Source organism: Bison bison, unplaced genomic scaffold (genome assembly GCF_000754665.1).
Source record: "Bison bison bison isolate TAMUID 2011002044 unplaced genomic scaffold, Bison_UMD1.0 scf7180017864289, whole genome shotgun sequence".
NCBI classification, from domain to species: domain Eukaryota; kingdom Metazoa; phylum Chordata; class Mammalia; order Artiodactyla; family Bovidae; genus Bison; species Bison bison.
The window spans coordinates 21,533,276-21,553,856 of record NW_011494861.1 but is presented as its reverse complement, the minus strand read 5'-3'; the positions used below and the strand labels follow the sequence as shown (position 1 = coordinate 21,553,856).

At 39.2% G+C, this 20,581-nt stretch overlaps 1 protein-coding gene across 3 annotated transcripts in view; it reads right to left on the bottom strand.

Moving 5' to 3' along the window:
- Positions 1–4,708: 4,708 nt before the first annotated feature.
- CEP350 (centrosomal protein 350kDa) overlaps positions 4,709–20,581 on the bottom strand; it is a 133,732-nt gene continuing 117,859 nt past the window's right edge. For all 3 annotated transcript variants that reach the window (XM_010850164.1, XM_010850163.1, XM_010850165.1), the window contains 5 exons: positions 18,205–20,204; positions 16,930–17,337; positions 16,684–16,830; positions 13,827–13,949; positions 4,709–8,606 (listed from right to left, as the gene is read on the bottom strand). In XM_010850164.1, the coding sequence (XP_010848466.1) occupies positions 8,442–8,606; positions 13,827–13,949; positions 16,684–16,830; positions 16,930–17,337; positions 18,205–20,204 (2,843 nt within the window). In that variant the 3' untranslated portion in view covers positions 4,709–8,441. The remainder of the gene's footprint in view (positions 8,607–13,826; positions 13,950–16,683; positions 16,831–16,929; positions 17,338–18,204; positions 20,205–20,581) is intronic.

Sequence of the window (20,581 nt, the reverse complement as noted above, 5' to 3'; positions counted from 1 at the left end):
GATACTTTGGCCTTAAGTTGACACATGAAATTAACCATCAGATTTGCTAGAATGGTAGATGCATATTTAATTCTCTGATACCACCCTTCCCTTCCTCATCTTCTCAATATAATGATATCACAATATTCAATTTTTAATTATAAACATTGTTTCTAGTTGAGTCAAGCAGTATGTCATGATTGTTCCCTGTTTGTACAACACTGTTTTTCCTCATCTTTTCATTACTCATTCTTTGAACCTATTACTAAGTCTTTTCTCACCTTCCAGTAGCCTACCAATTAAAAGTTTCCCATGATTAAAACATCAGGTTATTTCCTACTCTCTTCTCCACCCTCCCTTCCACCCAGAGACCTTCCTTCTCGAGCTGTCCGTCCCCCTGCTCCAGTCTGAACTGACTGTTCCTTAGGTGTGCAAGATAGTCGTCATCCTGGAAATGCCGTTTCCAAGTCATCTTGGGAGTTTCCCTCACAGTCTTCCTGGAGTAGAGCCCTTGTTTCTGGATGCCAAGTCTTTACCTTTCATGGTTTATGAGAAAAGGATGCTTGATAAGTAAGGACTTAGCATTTTTGAAAGTGTCTATATTCTGCCTTAACACTTGATTCATTGTTTGGCCAAGTGTAGACTTTTGGATGAAAATTATTTCCATTCAGTTTTTGAAAATTCTGCTGTATTTTTCTTCTCCGGAGAATGATGATATTTTTATTCCTAATCCTTTACATGCAATATTTTATTTTTCTCTGGAGAAACTTTAAGAATTATTTCTTTACCTACAGAGTCCTGATAGTTCACAATGACACGACTTACTGGGGATCTGTTTATTGTGCTGGACGCCTACTGAACCATTTCCAATGAGAAGCTCATATATTTAATTTGCAGAATTTTTTCTTGTGTCATTGCCTCTTGTTTTCTCTGTTCTTGTTAGATGTCCAGTTAATTAGGTGTTAGATTTCCTGGATTGGTTCCCTGATTTTATCTATTTCTTTCCTATTTTTATCTACCTTCCTGTTTTATTTTCTAGAAGGACTTCCTTAACTCTATCCTCTAAGTTTTTATTGAATTTAAAATTATGGCTATAATACTTTTATTTTTCAAGAGCAGTATCTTGGTGTCTGACTCTACTCTTTCAGAGCATCTCATTCCTATTTTATGGATACAATATTGCTTCTGCTATCTCAGGATTTTAATTTGAATTACAGTTTGTGTTCCTTGTGATGTTTTCTTTTTGCCCCTCATTGTTTCACCGAATTCCGCCCCCCGCTCCCCCCCGCTGTTTTTTTTTCCTTTTTGGATTGGTCTGTTTCACATAGGTGGTTTCCCAGGTGGCGCTGTTGGTAAAGAACCTGCCTGCCAGTGCAGGAGATACACGACATGTGGGTTCGATCCCTGGGTCAGGAAGATCCCCTGGAGGAGGGCATGGCAACCCACTCCAGTATTCTTGCCTGGAGAATCCCATGGGCAGAGGAGCCTGGAGGGCTACAGTCCATTGGGTCGCACAAGAGTCGGACATGACTGAAGTGACTTAGCACACACGTTTCACGTAGGAGGCTTCCCCCAAGTGTCTGGACATGGCTGGCAGTTTGTTCACACGTGGGTAATGTGCTAAAAGTGTGATGAGTAACTCAGTGTGCGTGGGTGGGGCTTTTTCACTGGTCGACTCTACTGGAAGGAGGTCAGGTGGCAATCCAACTTTTCCTCTGAAGGAGTCTTCAAATGCTAACACCTACAGGTCTTTTCTCCAGTGCTACTCTGTTTTTCCAGAAGAGGGTCGTGCCGTCTTCTCACTTGGGCAGGGGTTTCTGAATAAGCTTGATTGGATCTTTCCATCCAGTCCTCAACAACTGCAACAAAACCATTAAAAAACCCAGCTTACTGAATGGCACCCCCACTTAAGAAAAGCCATTTGAACACTAACCACTGCGCTCCAACACACAGGGGGTGACACTGAATTTGGTCAGGGTGGAGGACCAGGCAATTGCCTGATTAGCTTGCACTAGCCAAATCCCAATGCCAGGACACCCAACCATTCTTTCTCTCCTGTTAGAACACACCTCCTGGGGGTGATGTGATTGGGGCCACAGTGGGATCACCAGGAGGGCCTCCCAGTTCAAATATGGAGGCAATGCTACCTACCATCAAGTGCCTCCCTCCCGGGAACCCTACACAGAACATGGGGCGCTAGGTTCCCCTGGCCGTGCTGGGACCTCTGACTTAAGTGGGTGATATTACTCGGCATGTCAAGTCCATTCAGGATGACTCCCCTCCCCAGGACGGACTGTTGGGCTCAAGCAACAAGGGGCGGTGGGTCCCACAGAAATAGCCGATCAGAGTGTCTTCAGCTTTGGGTGTTTCCTGGAGTGGGAGTGAGGTGGGAACTTGAACCTGTCTTTTTACTTCTAAGAAGCCTCTGTGGTGCTTGCATGACACTCTGATAAGAATCAGCACAGCGGGCGGGAGAGGAGGCCAACTCAAACAATGCTGGGCTTCTCGTCCCAGAACAAGGCCCCTCTTGTCCCACACTCCCATTTTAATGGCTTGGCCGGTACACAGTGACTTGGACTTTCCTTCAGATCAACAAGAATCACAACCCACACTAGCCAAGGCGGTGATGCACACCTGAATGGCTATCATTCCGCTGGGAGAAGGGGGTGGTGTTGGTATTAACACGACTGCCAGCGCCTCTTGCTGTGGGCATATCGACAAGGTGGGGAGGCAGAAGCGCCCGGCTTGGGCTGGATGGTTACCATCTGCGCACCCCCGGTCCCCCTGGTCTCCACTTTTGAGTCCAGGCACTGGTGGTTCCTAGTTGAGGACCATCCTCCAGGGAGGCCTGCTTGATCATCCTCCTGGGTCTGCTGCTTCTCTGGTGATGCGCTGTCTCAGGGTGACAGGGAGGCTCCGCAAGCACGCTGTATCCGTGCGGAGTTTCAGGGGGCCCATCACCCAGCTCCGCCTACACATTTGGGGCCGACGATGGTCCTACCAGATTCGGTGGGCCTTCATCTGCTCTGTCGGCGTCTGGGCAGCGGGGGCAGGGTGGACTGTTAGGAAAGGCAGTCATGTACAACTTCTCGCCTTCTGCACGGTCACGTAAGAATGGGCCTGGGCCTGGAACAAACCTTTACTGAGAGTTAAGAGTCCTCACAGTCTGTGCCGGGCTCGTCACCCTTCCCTGCTTCAGACTCAGCCTGTACTCCTGGTTCTGCTTCCGTGCCAGCGTCAGTGGCCCTCTGTTCAGGCCCGCCCCTAGCTTGCTGTATCTCAGGCTCCACAGGAGGTGACAGGGTCCTTCCATACAACACCAAGAGGGGTGTGTGCCATCACATCGTCCCCTCAGGCTTCGGATGGACCCGCTGGCCACGAGGGACAAAGCACTGCAAGGGACTGGATCCTGGGCGCTTTCTCGCCTTTCTGTAAGACAAAGCCGTACCACTTGAGCTTGCGGTGCCGTTGTCTGTTCTCAGTGACCTTACGCACTGGCCTTTTCCATGGGTAGCACCAGCCTGCCTTTTAGCTCTGGCCCTGCAGGTGGCCCCACAGCTTTGGCCAGCCAGTGAAACAGTAATGCCATGCTTCACACCTTTCTCTGTGGCAGCCGCTGCCTCCAGTTTCTGAGCTTTTCTGGGATTTCGTGGAGCACTGGCTTGCTTCTCCAACACTCACCTCTACAGGCACTCATCACTGTAGGTCCCACCAGTGCTGGTCTCACCTTCTACTTAGCTCTGCTATGTTAATTGCCTTCCCCCATCTACTATTTTTGCATGTTTTCACTCAAGAAAACAGGCATTTGGTCTTTATTCCAAGGTTCAAGCTGTCATTACTACTGTGACTTACCAACACAGTATCTGGCACAAAGTGGGCACTCGGAAGCAATTTCTTAGAACTTGCTGCAATACGGGATCTTTTTCTGAGAACTTCTTGCATGTTCATGATTGTGTAGGACTTAAAGGTGTAGCAGGGACAGACATCAGGAGGCTACCAGAGGAATTCAGGAGAGGTGAGTTCTAACTTGTACCAGAGATCATTCATAATCCTGAACACCATCCATTTCCACCTTTGCAGTACTTTTATTCTTCCGTATGTCTAGCCCCATTCTTCTCCAAGTTGGTATATCTAGAAATAAATTATAGCCACATCACATCAGATAGTTGTTCTTCCGTGTTGTCCACTTAATTGTGACTTTCCAGGTGTGTTATATAAGGGTGATCAGAATTCAAGTCACTTAGGAGAAAAGACATTCGCTGTGAGTGACAGGGAAGAAGCCCATTGATACAGAACACAATGTGTACTTTATCAGGGAACTCTCCTCTGACTCACTCCCTTACTCTGTTGGGTCCTTGTATTACATACTCTCAAAACAGCACGTGCTTCCTTTGCAGGACTTACCACATTTGTCGTGCACTGTTTTTGAAATTACTTTTTGATGTCTCTTTCATCCCCCAAGGTCAGGGATCACGCCCGTCGTCTTCGTTATCTCCCCTGCACTGGGCACAGCGCTCGGAACACGAAGGTGTGCGCGGTGACTGCTGAAGCTGCTCAGAGGGTGTGGAAGTGGCATCTGTGTAAAGAGTGCCTCCGTGCAGCCTGCTCTACTCTTTTGCTCAGGCATCAGCACTCTGCTGTCCAGTAAGCGATCAGAAGTGAATTTTATGCAGACTAGCTTTCGAAACTTGGCTCAAAAGGCAAAAAAAGAAACGAATGCCTGACATGAAATTAATTTACAAATCAGTTTATTTACAGATTTTTCTCTTTTTTTAAAGTACATTTCAGTTAACAAATCTATTTACACAGGTGTACATGGGAATTCATCCCAGTTATTTTACAGATCATACTTACAAACCACACCCTAAGTCTTCTGTGCGAAGTTGCACTGGATGTGACTATTGGCTGAAAATGGCCTGATGACCAGGCTATTTACAAATACACAGTAAACGGGTTTGTTTTTCATGTCTGCACAGTACAGTACACACAGGGAGGCTGGGCCTCCCAGGGGACGCTTTGCAATGTGTTTACCGAGAAGGCTTTGCAAAGTTTGGAAGGAAAAGCTATTAAACATAGGTTAATTAAAATGACAGTACCTCTTTTACATCAGTTTACATTTTTTCTTCACATTTTTATAATACAAAGATATCTTATTGAATTGTTGCACAACCAGTTTAAGATGATTTGTAAACATGTAAATTTCTACAATTTGCATTAAACATCATTGTAGTTTCTATCATTTGCTCTTTGAATTAATGTTTTATTCACTAGTATTCTTAAGGTAGTAAAAGAAGATGTAAGTTTGAACTTCTTGCAGAAAAGTTATGAGTCTCTAACGCTGTGCGAGTACACACTTTATTCAAGTATTGCAAAAAGCTAAGGCCACTTTTTTTCAAGACAAGAAAGTGAACAAAATTGTTTTTATCAATAGGCCACAACACTCTTATGAGCAATGAAATCTCTTCTGAAAGATAATTTCTCAGAGACCTGTAGTCACAGAAGGAATTTTCCTTTCTTTTATGTAAAAGAAAAACAAATTACCTTCCTTATTAACTACTTTTGAGCTCTTCCCATTTTTCCCTAGAGTAAAAATTCCTGTTTAGACCTGAAGAGGGAATCTATACCCTGTACTTATTTAACCCAGAGTGAAGTACCCTGGATAGCACAAATTATTTTGGACTCAGAAATAAATCTGAAGCCTATAGGTTGGTTTACTGCTAAATTCTGATAGTGCTATTACTCTAAAAGATATTACTGCTGATGCAAAGATCTTTTTCTTAGAGGAATTATGAAGAGTGAAAGAGGATGGGAGTGTGGGGAGAAGGAACGAAGATTACAAAGAGGGAGTATTTAGATTCTTGGTTAAGAGGCAGAGCTTGATTAAAAAGATCCCAATATGGAACGAGTGGCTGGGTATCCATGTTTGTTATTCCTAATGCTAACAATGAGCCCCTTTTCAATTGTATCCAAATAGTTACAACAGTAAGAAATCTGCGGATTATAGTTTCCCTTGTTTTCTGCTACCAAACTATGTATAATCATTTCTAGCAAAGAGTAAGACTGATTCATTCCTGCCTCTCATCGGAAACCCAGGATTCTCAAGACAGTAACAAGAGCTGGAGTATGTTGGGACTGCTGCTGCCAGATTCTTGGCAGCATTCTTACCAGGGAACTTTAAGTCCAGGATGCTGATTCCATGGACTTATATCATTTTTTTTTTTCCTTTTTTTGGAATCACAAAGTCATACAGACTAAGATAAAACTTTATTAAAAATTGATTTAGGTCCAAATAATGAGGATGTAGAAAAACAACCTATATTCCTATTATATTATTTTCATATTCGCTTATAAAAAATTTACAGCAGCTGTAAAGTTTCAGTATCATAAGGACAATGTAATCCTACAAACAGCCAAAGAATGTAGACAAGGTGTTTTTCCGTCTTTCAAACAACACAACTGAAAAGAAAAGGCTTTGCTTTTCCTTGGCTACATGAAAATAATATCTCCACACTACTGGTTAATAACCCCAAGAAACCCTAGCTTCTCTTAATCAATTTGCTCATTATGGCTACAAGACTAGAGCTCAACATCAAAAGCCTAGAAGAAATGCTGGCAACATCAATCTGAGCATTTCCCGAGACCCTATCACAACATTTCAGTGCTTTCCTATTTGTCAAGAGCTATCATACCAGTCCTTGTGCAAAATGCAAATATTCCAATGATTATTTCAGTAAGTTTCTCATAATAACAAGATGAAACCAAAGAGAATGGAAGTGTGCATAGTGAAACATTTGAGACGCAAAGGCAAGTCTGGAGGAAAGATGCAGAAATGAACGAATGTGCACACTAAAAGATTATACCATCTTTGGGGTTTTCCTAACGTATTTTGAAGGTATAACATTCCAGGATATTTAAACTATGAATCCAGTGGATGTCTTCTATCATGCTTCTAATCAGGACCTTCAATATTAAGGCATTGACATTCACGCCTAAGATTATCCACATTCTTCTAGATTGCTTGAAGAAGGATAGGACTGATTAAGAGAAACCAGTCAAGAAGGCAGGGTGCTGAGGCCCCAGGAGAGCATCACACATGCTCTAAGGTAGCAGCTGGAGTCTATATATATTTTTTTCAGATACAGGTAATAGTTGTGAGAAGCAATGCTGCAAGAGAGGCAGAATTTGAATTTTACAGTGTCTTCAAATCATCTTATCCCATTCCTGCTACTTTCAGATGATCTTAGAAAAGTTCACTTCTTCTCATGTAATTTAACTGCCTTCTTGGACAGGTGTATGGGTTTGTTAAAACCATAGGCTTCCTGTGCAAAGACTATGAACCATAGAAGCTTCAAGACGGAAGTTTAACTATTACAAGAATCTTTCACTTCTGAATAGGGACATACATTTTCAACTTAATAATTTATCTTAAAATAAATTAAAAAAATGTTCTATAGCGCAAAACAAGCACACAAACAATAGACAGTTATCTTTTTGTCTTTGGTGCACACACTCATTTCCTAAATCATTCAAGTAACAGCGTCTCTGACTTCTTGGGGAGAAATGGGAGCTGAAAGTTTGAAGGCCAAAAATGAATTATTTCCACTTCTGCCATGCCTGGATGCCTGAGATGGTCCTGAGGATCTGTGATTCTGGGAGCAGCTGGTAGAGGTTCAGAAGAAGTAAGAAAAGTGCAGGAGTCGACAAGGGGTAGAAGAACCAGCCCTGCACCAGTCCTGTAAGCCCAGTCTTCAGTGAGGGCACTTCTCTGTTTTCATGCCCACAGAGGAAAACTAAGCGTAATGCACAAGCTTAAAATTCTTTAGATGGTGCTCAGAAGGCAAGGCTACCATTGATTCCTGTCAACTTGACAGTCCACTTGATGCTGCTCAACTGCAATAATGGAAGAAAATCATCTTCAAAAGGAAATGAAATGCACTCCACAATGGGAAATAGGCACACATTATCCAGCTTGCCTATCTGAAAGCAGTTCAGGGTTTAATACTGTCTATAGAGACTATAATGTCCATTTTCTGACTTTCATGGTACAAACCAGGATTACATTTCAGAAACGGTATGATGCACATCTATATACCTCTCTTGCCTGACTTCAGACTCAAGGAAGTGATACCCTAGTCTAAGCTAAGAGGTAAGTCTGGTGTTTTCAGCCCTCATCTGAGACCAGTAGGAACGCTAACAAGAGGTGTAGGATCATACTGTGCGTCAACATCACGAGTGCAACCCTGCCCACCAAAACCACCAATTAATCCAGTGGACAGTCCCTAAAGGCAAAGGCTGTAATACCAGATAGATCACACTGTCCCATGAACTCCAAACCAGTAGTCTTTAAGAACAGGTACAAGGTCCAGAAGCGCTCTTGCTATGATGGAGATGGGGTGTGTATCACGAGGCAGAAAGGCCCAGGACTCACATTAGCACTCAGTGTTCGATTTATTTGCAAGATGTCACACAAGTAGCATTCTCCCCTGTTTTTCACTGATTTGATTCAGAACATCAATAGTATCTCTGATCAAGGTCTCAAAGATCCCATCAGCTAGCTGCATCTTCACGCACAACTCGTCCTCATCATAGTTCACCCACTGGGCCTCCTCCTCGTGAAGCTCCTGTACCTAGAATTTAGAAAACAGAAAGGTTAGAACGTTACTGTCACACAAAAGCTAGGAGATTAATGATATTTGCTGACTTTGTAAACCCATGCATGGGAATACAACCCAAGGAAATAAGTCAGAGAAAAACGGTAATTTATATGATGTTATCAATAGCCCTTTTAAGCTGCAAAAAGTTTGAAAAAACTCAATTGTCGAATAAAAATTTCAAATCTGTCAACCTTGACGATATTTCAGTATTTTATAGATATTAAGGATTGCAAGTATGTTGTCTCTGTCAACACAGGAGAATACATAGAGGAATTTTAGGGGGAGAGAAGCAAGCAAATTTTTAGATATAAGGATTTACAATTATAAAACGCATATATCAAAAGATAATATTGGACATGATTCTGGAGTATATAAATAAATAAGCATAATTTCATATTTATGGAGTATTTTTTCCCTTGGTCATGCCATGTGGCTTTGTGGGATTTCAGTTCCCCAGAAGTGACAGTGGCAAATACTAAGCACTGGATCCCCAAGGAATTTCTCCCCCTCCTCCTTTTGGTATTAGAATATTCTTGAAATGTGCTATTGCTCAAGTTTATTTTAAAAGTTACTGTTATATTTTATAAAAAATGCTGTCTTTGCATTTTAGGATTTGGGGATTCCTAGCTTCCCTGGTGGCTCAGAGGTTAAAGCGTCTGCCCCCAATGAGGGAGACCTGGTTTCGATCCCTAGGTTGGGAAGATCCCCTGGAGAAGGAAATGGTAACCCACTCCAGTACTCTTGCCTGGAGAATCCCATGGACAGAGAAGCCTGGCAGGCTGCAGTCCATGGGTCGCAAAGAGTCGGACACGACTGAGCGACTTCACTTTCAAGGTAAACTAAAAGGAATCAAATCAGAACAAACTGTCCAAGATGCTTTGCTTGTTGACAATAAACGTTTAAAAACTACTTATACAAGGAACAGATTAGACTTAATATATGTAATGATACTCTGAGTGGGATGGAGGCCAGGTGGAGGAAGTAGACTGTCAACCCTGAGCCAGTCATGAATTCAGCAAAGTTAACTGCAGTGTAGAGGGTCTCAAACCAAAGTCTTCCTCATTCTATTGTCTTCCTCTATTTCTCTGCATTGATCACTTAGGAAGGCTTTCTTATCTCTACAGTATAAAGCTGACCAAATTATTAACCATTGCCTTCTCCTGCTCTTTTGAATTACAATACCCAAATATCACTTACAAACAAAATTTGAGTATATTTAAAAAAAAAGGAAAAAAAAGCCCCAAACCCTGTACAGGAAAACTAGCTGGCAAGACTATCAATTCCAGCAAAAGTGGAAGCATAAGATAATGCAAAAAAGTTCTTGCATAATAAAAAATGTTTGTAATTCATAAAGATATCATAAGAAAGGAAGGAGATTTTAAGTATTAGAATAAATAGGGATTTAAAAGAGTGGCAAGTGTTGCAACTACTTAGGGGGAGGAATTAAGAGACAAGAAAGAAAAAGAATAAAGCCAATGATATGTCTAAAAAAGTACCTGAGGGAACTGGAAGAACTGGGGAAAGGCAATATTCTGAGAGACAATAGCTGAGAATTTTCCAGAACTGAATAAAGACAATGAATCTACAGATACAATAAGCACAGGGAATCCAAAGTAGGAAGAATAAAAATAAATCCATGACTAGACACATCCAGAGAAATTGCCAAACAAATATATAAACACATGTAATCTTAAATAGAAAACAAAAAGAAAAGACAAATTCCCCCATAAAGGACTGTCAGCATATTCCTCAAGATCAACAACAGAGGTCAGATTATAATGAAATAGTATATTCAAATTGCTGAAGTAAAAAGGGAGTAAGAGCTGAAATAAAAAGATGTATAGACAAAGACTACAAAGGTGAAAACTGAACTCAGAATGAAAGATGAACAAACAATGGTTCCTCTATTAATTTCTGTTCTTTTCTGTACTTCCAATATATTTATTAAACATATGAAAGATTTGGAATAGTCATGAAACCAGTAAAAAAAATTAACCTTATTAATAATAAAATTTTTAAAAGAAAAATGAACTTTTTTTTTTTTTACAAAGATCAAAACATTAGCCAGTATTGGCAAAGGTAAAAAGACGCGCCACTCCTGTATCAGCTGGTGAGTATGTATAACTGGTACAACCTTTCTGGAAAACAATCTGACAAACACATACAAAAGCTTTAACATTCTGCATATACTTTTAATCAGCAACTCTATTTCTAAGAATTTACTGACTAAATTATTGGAAATAGTTACAAAGATATACCATATTGCAAGATACTTATTACAACAGTATTATTTCAAAGAATAAAAAAAAATGATTAACTGATTAAATAAACCATAATACATAATTCCACAATGGACTATTTTATTTCCACAGAAATTAAAATGGAAATTTATTTTTAAAATGATATACACTTAATAACAGGAAAATCCACATTTAATTAAGTAAAAACAATCAGAATATGAAAGAAACTATGATCCCAAACATTAAAAAAAATTCTTTGTATAAAAAGAAACTCTAAGGATATTATGTCAAAATAATTAAGAGTTTCTACATGGTAAGATTATCATGACTGTTTTCTTTTAAATAATCAGTACTTTACATTTTGAAAATGAGCATGATTATTTATAATAAATATAATTTTAAAAACTTATTTGAAATTTCTATTTTTGAGACCCTTTTCTTTTGAATTGACGGCAGTTTCTGTTTTACATGTTATGACAATTGTTTTAAATCTCAGTTCCTCTAAAATGCACATAAATTAGAATCTCCAAATGCTAAACTGGCTAAATATAATAGTGGGAATGGTGACGATGACCAGTTTATTTAGTGTTTCTTGTTGATAATGAACTCAAGTTGATAACAGTATCATTTCACTAAACATTATAAAAAATGAACTCATGAAAAAAGTTACATAGGCCCAGGCAGTTCAGCTCACTCTCCAGCCACACGGACTTTTTGGTTCCATACTCCTTCCCATTTCACGTCTTTGCACATGTAGCCTCCTCTCCCTGAACTGCTCTTCTTTCTACACAAAACTCAGGTTGTGCTTATTCATCTTTAAGATATCAGCTCAACTGTCACTTTCTCAGGGAAGCCTTTCCTGACCATCCTCATTAGATAAGTTTCCTGTCAATGCTTTTACAATAGCTCCCTATTCTTCTATTTTTATAATTTATAATTACACATTTGTATAATTATATACAATGGCTAGCTTCCACCACGGAGAAGGCAATGGCACCCCACTCCAGTACTCTTGCTTGGAAAATCCTATGCATGGAGGAGCCTGGTAGGCTGCAGTCCATGGGGTCGCTAGGAGTCGGATACGACTGAGCGACTTCACTTTCACTTTTCACTTTCATGCACTGGAGAAGGAAATGGCAACCCACTCCAGTGTTCTTGCCTGGAGAATCCCAGGGACGGGGGAGCCTGGTGGGCTGCCGTCTCTGGGGTCGCACAGGGTCGGACACGACTGAAGCAACTTAGCAGCAGCAGCAGCAGCTTCCACCAACAAACTGTAAAATCCACGAAGGCAGGGACTCTGTCTGTCTTGCTTACTACTATAACATTGGTCCTTAATTAGCACAATTCTTGGCTGCTGCTAAGTCACTTCAGTCGTGTCCGACTCTGTGCGACCCCACAGACGGCAGCCCACCAGGCTCCCCCATCCCTGGGATTCTCCAGGCAAGAACACTGGAGTGGGTTGCCATTTCCTTCTTCAATTCTTGGCTAAATGCATGCAAAGATGATTTATAGGGAATATGACCAATTCAACTGATAGAAGGGTAAATGAATGTCTCTGGGTGTGCTTTTTCCTTTAATTTCTAAAGAGGTGGAAGAAGTAACATTGTGGTAATTACTAACTCAAATCTAAACCACTGCAGAAATATGAGAGCAAGTTCATCTTGAGAGGCAAAGATCTATGAAATGGTTAAAGTCCTGCTCTTATTTGTTAGGCAAGTCACTTAGTATCTTTGAATCTCATTTGTAAAACAGAGTAACAGTCTATCCTACCTCATATAATTATTGTGAGGATCAAGTAAGATATGAGAAAGAATATTTAAACCAATGTTTACCTAGTAAAGTTATTACTGAGTAAATGAAGCACTAGAGGTACATATTTGGAAAAAATTGATAAACTTAAGCATTATATTTTTTTTCATGATAAAATATAAAGTCCAGAGTGAAAATGCTTGGAGATAAACCTGAATCAACTAATACCTGAGTTTCCTAAGGTTTGCTACTACTTAACATCTACTGTAGTCCATGGGGTTGCACAGAGTCCCACAGGACTGAAGTGACTTAGCAGCAGCAGCAGCAACATCTTAACATTCTTTTAGGGAAGAAAGAATGAAAGCCTTTTTTCTCCTTTTTTTTTTTTTTGCTGCTGTTTGATAAGCACTTTTCTAATGCTAGAAAATATACTTCAAAATGGAATAAATCCTGTCCAGCTAAATTTCTGGATGAAATGATAACAGCTAATGTTTATTGAGTTATGTGCAAGGTACTGTTCTATATATATACATAAATACTCATTTAATTCTCTTAATAATTGTAACAGGTAGGTACTATTATTCTCATCTTCATTTTGCAGATAGAGAAATGAGGCACAAAGAGATTAGATAATTTGTCCAAGATTACACAAGTAAAGTGCCAAAACAAGGGATTTAAATTCAGGTGGTCTGGCCCTCGTCTATACTGGTCTCTTTAAATTCAGAACCTTAAGTTTGTTTCCAAACATTTTATTTCTCAAGTTCTCCACACCTACAAGATACTATTAAGTTAAATATTCATCTACTGAATTTAAAAGAAAGCAATTTTCAAAACTGATGGGCAGAGAGACATGCAGCAAATGAAGACTTTAAGACTTTACTATTATAGACTTGGGCTTTCCAGATGGCTCAATGGTAAAGAATCCTCCTGCCAACGCAGGAGACGTGGGTTCAATCCCTAGGTCAGGAAGATCCCCTGGAGGAGGAAATGGCAACCCACTCCAGTATCCTTGCTTGAAAAATCCCATGGACAGAGGAGGCTGGCGGGCTACAGTTCACAGAGTCACAAAGAATCGGACAGAACTGAGCACATGAGCACATCATATACCTAAGATCAATTATATTTCCTTTCCTTTTAGACTCTAACTACATTCTGATTTTGGAAAAGATGGTCAAATAAAAACAATTCAGTTATAGACACTGACCAGGATATGATCCACTCGGTCTCTTTTCTTTCTTCCAAATTTCATCATTTTCTGCCAATCTGTTTTGTGGTTTGGCTCCTTTTTAAGACTGAATAGCTTGAGTACTTCAGTTGCTATGAAGTTCTGTGAAAATAAGAGGAATGCATGAAACACAAACTTTTTCAGATTTAGTACTTATAAAGCAGTAAACAAATTTTTGCTAAGAATACAATGTTTATTAAAAAAAAGATCACATTAATGCAAACTTCTTTCATTTACGGTTCCACTTAGCAATTTGAAATGAAAAGCATTCCCAAATGCTCAGACTTTATTCACTTAAAGAATTTTTGTTTCTATACAACATACAAAAAAACAAGTAAAACCCACTGATGAATTTGCAAAAACAAAAATCACTTTAGAGTCCCCTCTACCCAAGAACCACCGTTAGTTTACTTCAAGCTGGCAAAACTACAAAAGAACGTGTAAAGTAAATCTCTGAATAAGGCTTTGGTTGGGATAGTTTATTTTGAAGCACCAAGATTCAAGTATGTTAAATTAAAAAAATACTAATCAACACTTCAGTTTGAGAGGCATGGTAATTTTACTAACAGTATTTGAACTATCACCCTTTAAAAAAGCTTTACAAAATGCTTTAACAATATTTTTGTTGCTTTTTTTTTTTTTTTAATTCCTGCCTTATAGAATGTATTCTTCAATGACCTGAGGATATAGACATACAAGATACGCATTTGAGATGCTGCCATTGCTGTTTAGTTGCTAAGCTGTGTCTGCCTCCTTGTCATCCCATGGACTGTAGCCCGCCAGGCTCCTCCGTCCATGGGATTTCCCAGGCAAGGATACTGAAGTGGGTTGCCATTTCCTTCTCCAGGGGATCTACCCAACACAGGCATTGAACCTGGGTTCTCCTGCATTGCAGGCAAATTCTTTACCACTGAGCCAGCTGGGAAGCCTCGCTATAGCAATATTAAAATTGGTAGGAAGCATCACTGTGTGTTATAATGATGTACATGGTCTGACGAATGCTGGTATATATTATGTATCTTATTTCAACATGTTTGTTCTTTGTTACCAATAAAATAATATTACTTTCTATGGTTCTATTAAAAAAAACAATGTCTCTCTCACACTCACATTCATACACACACACACACACACACATGCATTCAAGGATATATCAACTGCTGGGGGCTGAAAGGAATGGAGTGCACCGGGGCTTTGAAAAAGCCCCCTAGGTGGTTCTGATAATTCATTTCTCAAAGTCAAACACTATTTTAAAAGTTTTTGTTTTTTTAATCCATCAAGCCAATCTTTGAAAACTTCTTTTTCTCCTGCTTTAAGTTAAGCAAAGGTCAGCAAACGTTTTCTGTAAAAGACCAAATTGTAACTATTTCAGGCTTTGTGGGCTATATGGTCCCTATTGCAGCTACTCAACTTTGTTGTTGGTAGTAGGAAAGCAGGCCTGGACAAGATGTAAATAACTAGGTGTGGTTATGGCAACTTTATTTTTAAAAACATGTGGTGGCCTGGATTTGGCCTGTGGGCCATAGTTTGCCTACCTCTGATGTAAGCATATATCTCATAGATATCTGTTGGTATTCTGTCAGTATGCCTATTTTTAAAAGCTTTCTATAGTTAACAATACTGTATTATATACTTCAAAGTTGCTAACAGAGATCTTAAAAGTTCTCATCACAAGCAAAACAAATTTGTAACTATGTGTGGTGATGGATGTTAACCAGACATATTGTGGTGCTCTTTTTACAGTATATACAAAGATAAAATCATTACATTAAATACCTGAAACTAATATAATGTTATATGTCAATTATATCTCAGGGAAAAAAAAAGACCAAATTGTTTAGACAGTGCCTCCTTTCATGTTATATACCAGATTAATGTGTATGCTCGTTTAATGTATTTTCATCGTCCAGATATACAACTGAATAATGTAAGACAATACATAAGTAAAATAAGTAATTGGAGGCAGACTCTCTGGGGAAAAAATAGTTTCTATGATCAAATAAGTTTGGGAGACAAAACTCTAGAGCCTGGCTACTCAAAATAATCCTAGAGTCAGCAACAACAGCATCACTTCGGAGCTTGCAGAAATGCAGAATTTCTGGTCCTACTCCAGATCTACTCCATAAGAAATCTGCATTTTTACCAAAATCCCCAGGTGACTCAGATGCACATTGAAGTTTGAGAGGCACTGCAATGGGAATATAACCTTTGCTATATAGTTCAAGAACAGGTGAACAAGCAGAGAGGTTTTCACCCATGTGATTTTAAAGTTGGTTTGTTGAGAGTCCCTGTAGCTTCAGGGCACTTAATCTTTTCAGGGGCTTCTTAGACAACAAGCAATATTTTTTATATATCACACTATCCTACATATTTCAAAACCACATAACCAATCTGAAACCTCCAAAATCAAAGATGGAAAGGTTATATCATTTATGTGTCTAGGGTTGGCATATTTGATATATGTCTTCTGATACTTTTAGAGTATTATACCTATCTCTAAATCATTAAGAACTCACCTAAAGCTCGTACGAATTCCAATAATTTATCTCCCCGAGTATTTGCTAATTTCTTAAAAATATTATAAAACATATGTATATGAAATTACCGTTACGTTTTATTTTGCAATAAGTTGAGGGTTCAGGATTCCCTGTCACCCTCATTGTTCTTTTGCTCACAGACTGAATGAACAAATATTTACTGAATATCTACTATGGAACAGGTCTTGAGGGCAGAAGAGTGAATAATACAAAAGAGTACCTGCTTTAATGACATTTATAGACCTGTACAAAAAGAAGATCAAATAAAAAAAGGAGATACTTTGTAGTTTCCAATTTACCTTGATTTCATCAAGGTTATTTGGATTTTTCACTCGTCGGAAATAACTGGAGTTGATTCTACATGGCTTCATCCAGACAGGCTGATTCAAGTTGGGATCCTCAGCAAATATTTCCTCAAAAATCTCTTTTGTTAAATCAAAAACCGCCTTGATAGAGAAAAAGAAACAAATGAAATGGCTAAGAATCCAAATTTCAGACAACGGTGAGAAGTTTAAAAATTAGAATTATCCTTCCCTGTTACATACCTGCTTGTACACCCTTTTACTAGTACTTTCTATATCTAGACCCTTACTGGCACAGCCAAGCAGTTTTGCAGGAATACTGATGCTGTGAAGATCATGACCTAATTCTTTCCATTTCCAAAGTTCTTCTGCTGCATCATGTACAAGAATTTCTACTTCCTCTGCAGTATGTGGGACTGCCAGTAACGTTTCACACGGCTTTTCTGGAGCTCTTTTAGGTTCTGCCATTAAAGGTACAATTGTTTCTTCAGCCTTGTTTTTTTGGATCTTGTGAGAAGAGCTCAAACCAAAGTCTTCATCAAACCAGTCTTGATCATCTCCCAACACGCTCAGGAACTCCCGGCTGATCTCAAGTTCAGCAAGTCTCTTAGCAAGCTCTTCCTGCCCACTGGCACCAAATACTGGACTTTCCTACAGAAATGGAACCATTCAAACAGATCACCACTTAGTAAACTCAGGTCACTTAACAAGTTTGGGCTTTTTTTCTTTTTTTTAAGACAAACTACATACATTACTTGTATATTTGCTATTTCTCTATAAACAAGCAAAATAAAAACAATATAATGGCTACTGATGAAAAATTTAAGAAAAACTACCCTATTTCCTGTAATTCTATTTACATAAGCCTTATTATTCAGTTTTTACAAAATATGTATTGATTAGTTTTTTCCTTTTTGTATCACCATTACTCTGTTTCTCAAGTAATGTTTTACTTCTGGGATATGGAAATGAGATAAAATTTCTCACCTTTGGTGATCATCTGGTTCAAGTTACTCAAAATCATTACTGTTGTTCAACTGTCCATGGGCACCCTAAACAAGTTGATGGCCTGAGTATATGTCACAGTGGATATATTTCAGTTGTACCAGAGTCAACATCACAACTGGCAGTTTCTGCAAGGCAACTATGACTGAGTACATATGTGAACAAACGATTTCATAGGCAAGAAAGAACTGGGTTGAGAAACAATGGAAATCTCCATGAATAAATTTGATCAGTGAATCTGGAAGGGAATCTAATCTGTGGACAGTATACAGGGGTTTTCAACCCAGCATAAATCTGCCTGTGTTTGTGACAACTCTATAGTGACCACTCATGACATAATAGAGGACAATTATACTTCAGACAGAAAAATAGCTACATGGCCTTTAAAAACTAGTACAGTGATCTGTATTTAATAAACAACACATCACCAAAATACCTATTAGGAGTTACAGAATTAAAGTGTACCACAAAGGCAAGGTTAATTGACATTTTTTTTCTAAACAAAATACTTACAGGTCTAGGACACATATCTGGTGAGGAAATCTCCTCTTTCTCATCTTCCAATTCAGACCTTAAGAAGCAACCTGGAACACTTGGTGACTGTTCCTCAAGATTTTGGGATAGGCCTTGGGGTGGTACTTTCTTTTGATCCTCAACAAGAAGCTCCTGATTGCTAAGCTGGATTTTTTCATTTCTAGCTTTTTTGATTTGTTGTAGTTGATTGACTGTGTCTTTCACAAAGACTTGGAGCAAACTGTCTGTCAGTAAGCTGACTGTTTCTAGCTGTTCCTTTGACTTTTTTTCCTCACTTACAGATGACCTCAGCTGGGCTTCCAATTGGTTCTTCTCTCTTGCTAACAGGTCCAGAAGTGGGGTAGAAAGCGTTTCTGAAACTTCGGGATGTAAGTTCTCTTCCTCTTCAGTCAACTGTTGTTGCTTCTTTAACTCTTCAGAAAAGGTATTATCTAAAGTATCGTCTTCTACAACAGAAGAAACCTTTTCTGTGGCATCAGAAACAAGGTCTTTGTTTTCCTCTGAAGACATCAGTGAGTCCACTGAATTCTGCTGGTGAATATGGGCTTCGAGTACCCCAGGAATGTCCTGTATATTGTCTGTCTCTACTTTAAGGCTTCTATCAACTGAGGCTTCTGTGTCATGCACACTAGGTAGAGATTTCTCATAAAAATATTCAATTGTATCCTTTTCTCTGTCAGACGTGGGACCCTCGGTATCTTTTTGTTCTTGATTATAATATTGATATTGCTCATCTGAGTAAGAGTCTTCATCTTCATTTATGTCTACATAGTCATCAAAGTTTTCTGGAATGTGAGATATTTTTTGAGGAGGAGCAAAAATCCCATGCTTCTCTTTGCACACAAAGTATACAATGCCATCATATGTTCCATTGTTATTTCCTTCAGGTTTATCCAACTCCACTCCAGCCCAAAACCCTTTGGCAAAACTAGTCACACCTTTGAACCGAAGAGTTCCTGGCTGAACATTGCCAATCAATACCCTATCACCAATGTGGAAATCAAGTAATTCATCTGCAAGAGAAGCTGAAGCCAAGGAAGGGGATTCAGTAACTCCCCGTTCATGCTCTACATCACTGCGCTCCTTATTTTTCATAAGCTCAGTGGGGGACTTGAGTTCTAACAGCCTTTCAGAGTGGACACTGCTATGAATAGAAAGGCTTTTCTCACTGAGGCACTCGCTGATTTCATCATCACTACCAAAGCTAGTGGCTCTACTTCTAGAGATGCTTGTTGCCTGTAACTTCTCTCTGCAAGACTGAGAGTCTTTCCTGAGTGACAACAAAGACGCCACCTCAAAGTTATCTTTGTACAATTCAGCTGAAATGTCTTTCTTGAAAGACGATACATCAAAATCTTCAGAGTACGATATCTCTTTAGATGCAAGTAGACGCTGTGACCAAGATGAGTCTCTGCTCTTTATATTCTTTTGTACATGAGTCTCTTTTTCTGACTGGATGTTTGGACTATGACTGATATCTTCATTTGACTGTCCCTCTTTCGTTTCTTTATTATGAAGATTTTCAATGGCTAATCTAACTAAGTCTTTCTGAACATTTATAGAATCTAAAGGAAGATCTTTTCTTGAAAGAATTTCAGATGAATCTCCCTGTTCCAGGTCTAGCTTCAGGAAGACATCAGCCTTCCTAGACTGTTTAGAACAGGCATCTTCAATTGCACTCTCCTCCAATTTTGTATATTCTACTTCTTGTATTTCTGATTTTTGACTAGACTCTTCTTCAGCCTTGGCACCTGATACATCCAGAATTCTATGAGAGGCATTTAATTCTTTGAGAAGAGATAATGAAGGGACATTTTCTAGAGAATCTCCAGATTCAGCTCTTGTCCTCCTTGATGATCTCAGAATTGGAGAAGTCTGAAAGTGCTCTTCTGTCCGACCATCCAATTCAGTCATTCTCTTTGCGTAGGCAGATGAAGATTTTTCTGATACTGATCTTTCAGAACCTGTCAATGCAGCATCTTAAAGGGGGAAGAAGAAAAAAAATCACATCAAAATTACTGAAATCACAACTTTCAATTTCTGAAACCAAAGTTTAAATAAAAACCAAATATTAGTGAGAAAAAGCTCTGGTCAGTAAATATGACCTGTTTTATAGGTTACCATAGGTAGTAAATTTTTCCTTTATGAATATACACTGTACCAAAAATAAATAGAACATTTAAAAATAATTAAAAGACCTGCATTCAATATGCCAGCAAATTTGGAAAACTCAGCAGTGGCCACAGGACTGGAAAAGGTCAGTTTTCATTCCAATCCCAAAAAAAGGCAATGCCAAAGAATGCTCAAACTACTGCACAATTGCACTCATCTCACACGCTAGTAAAGTAAGGCTCAA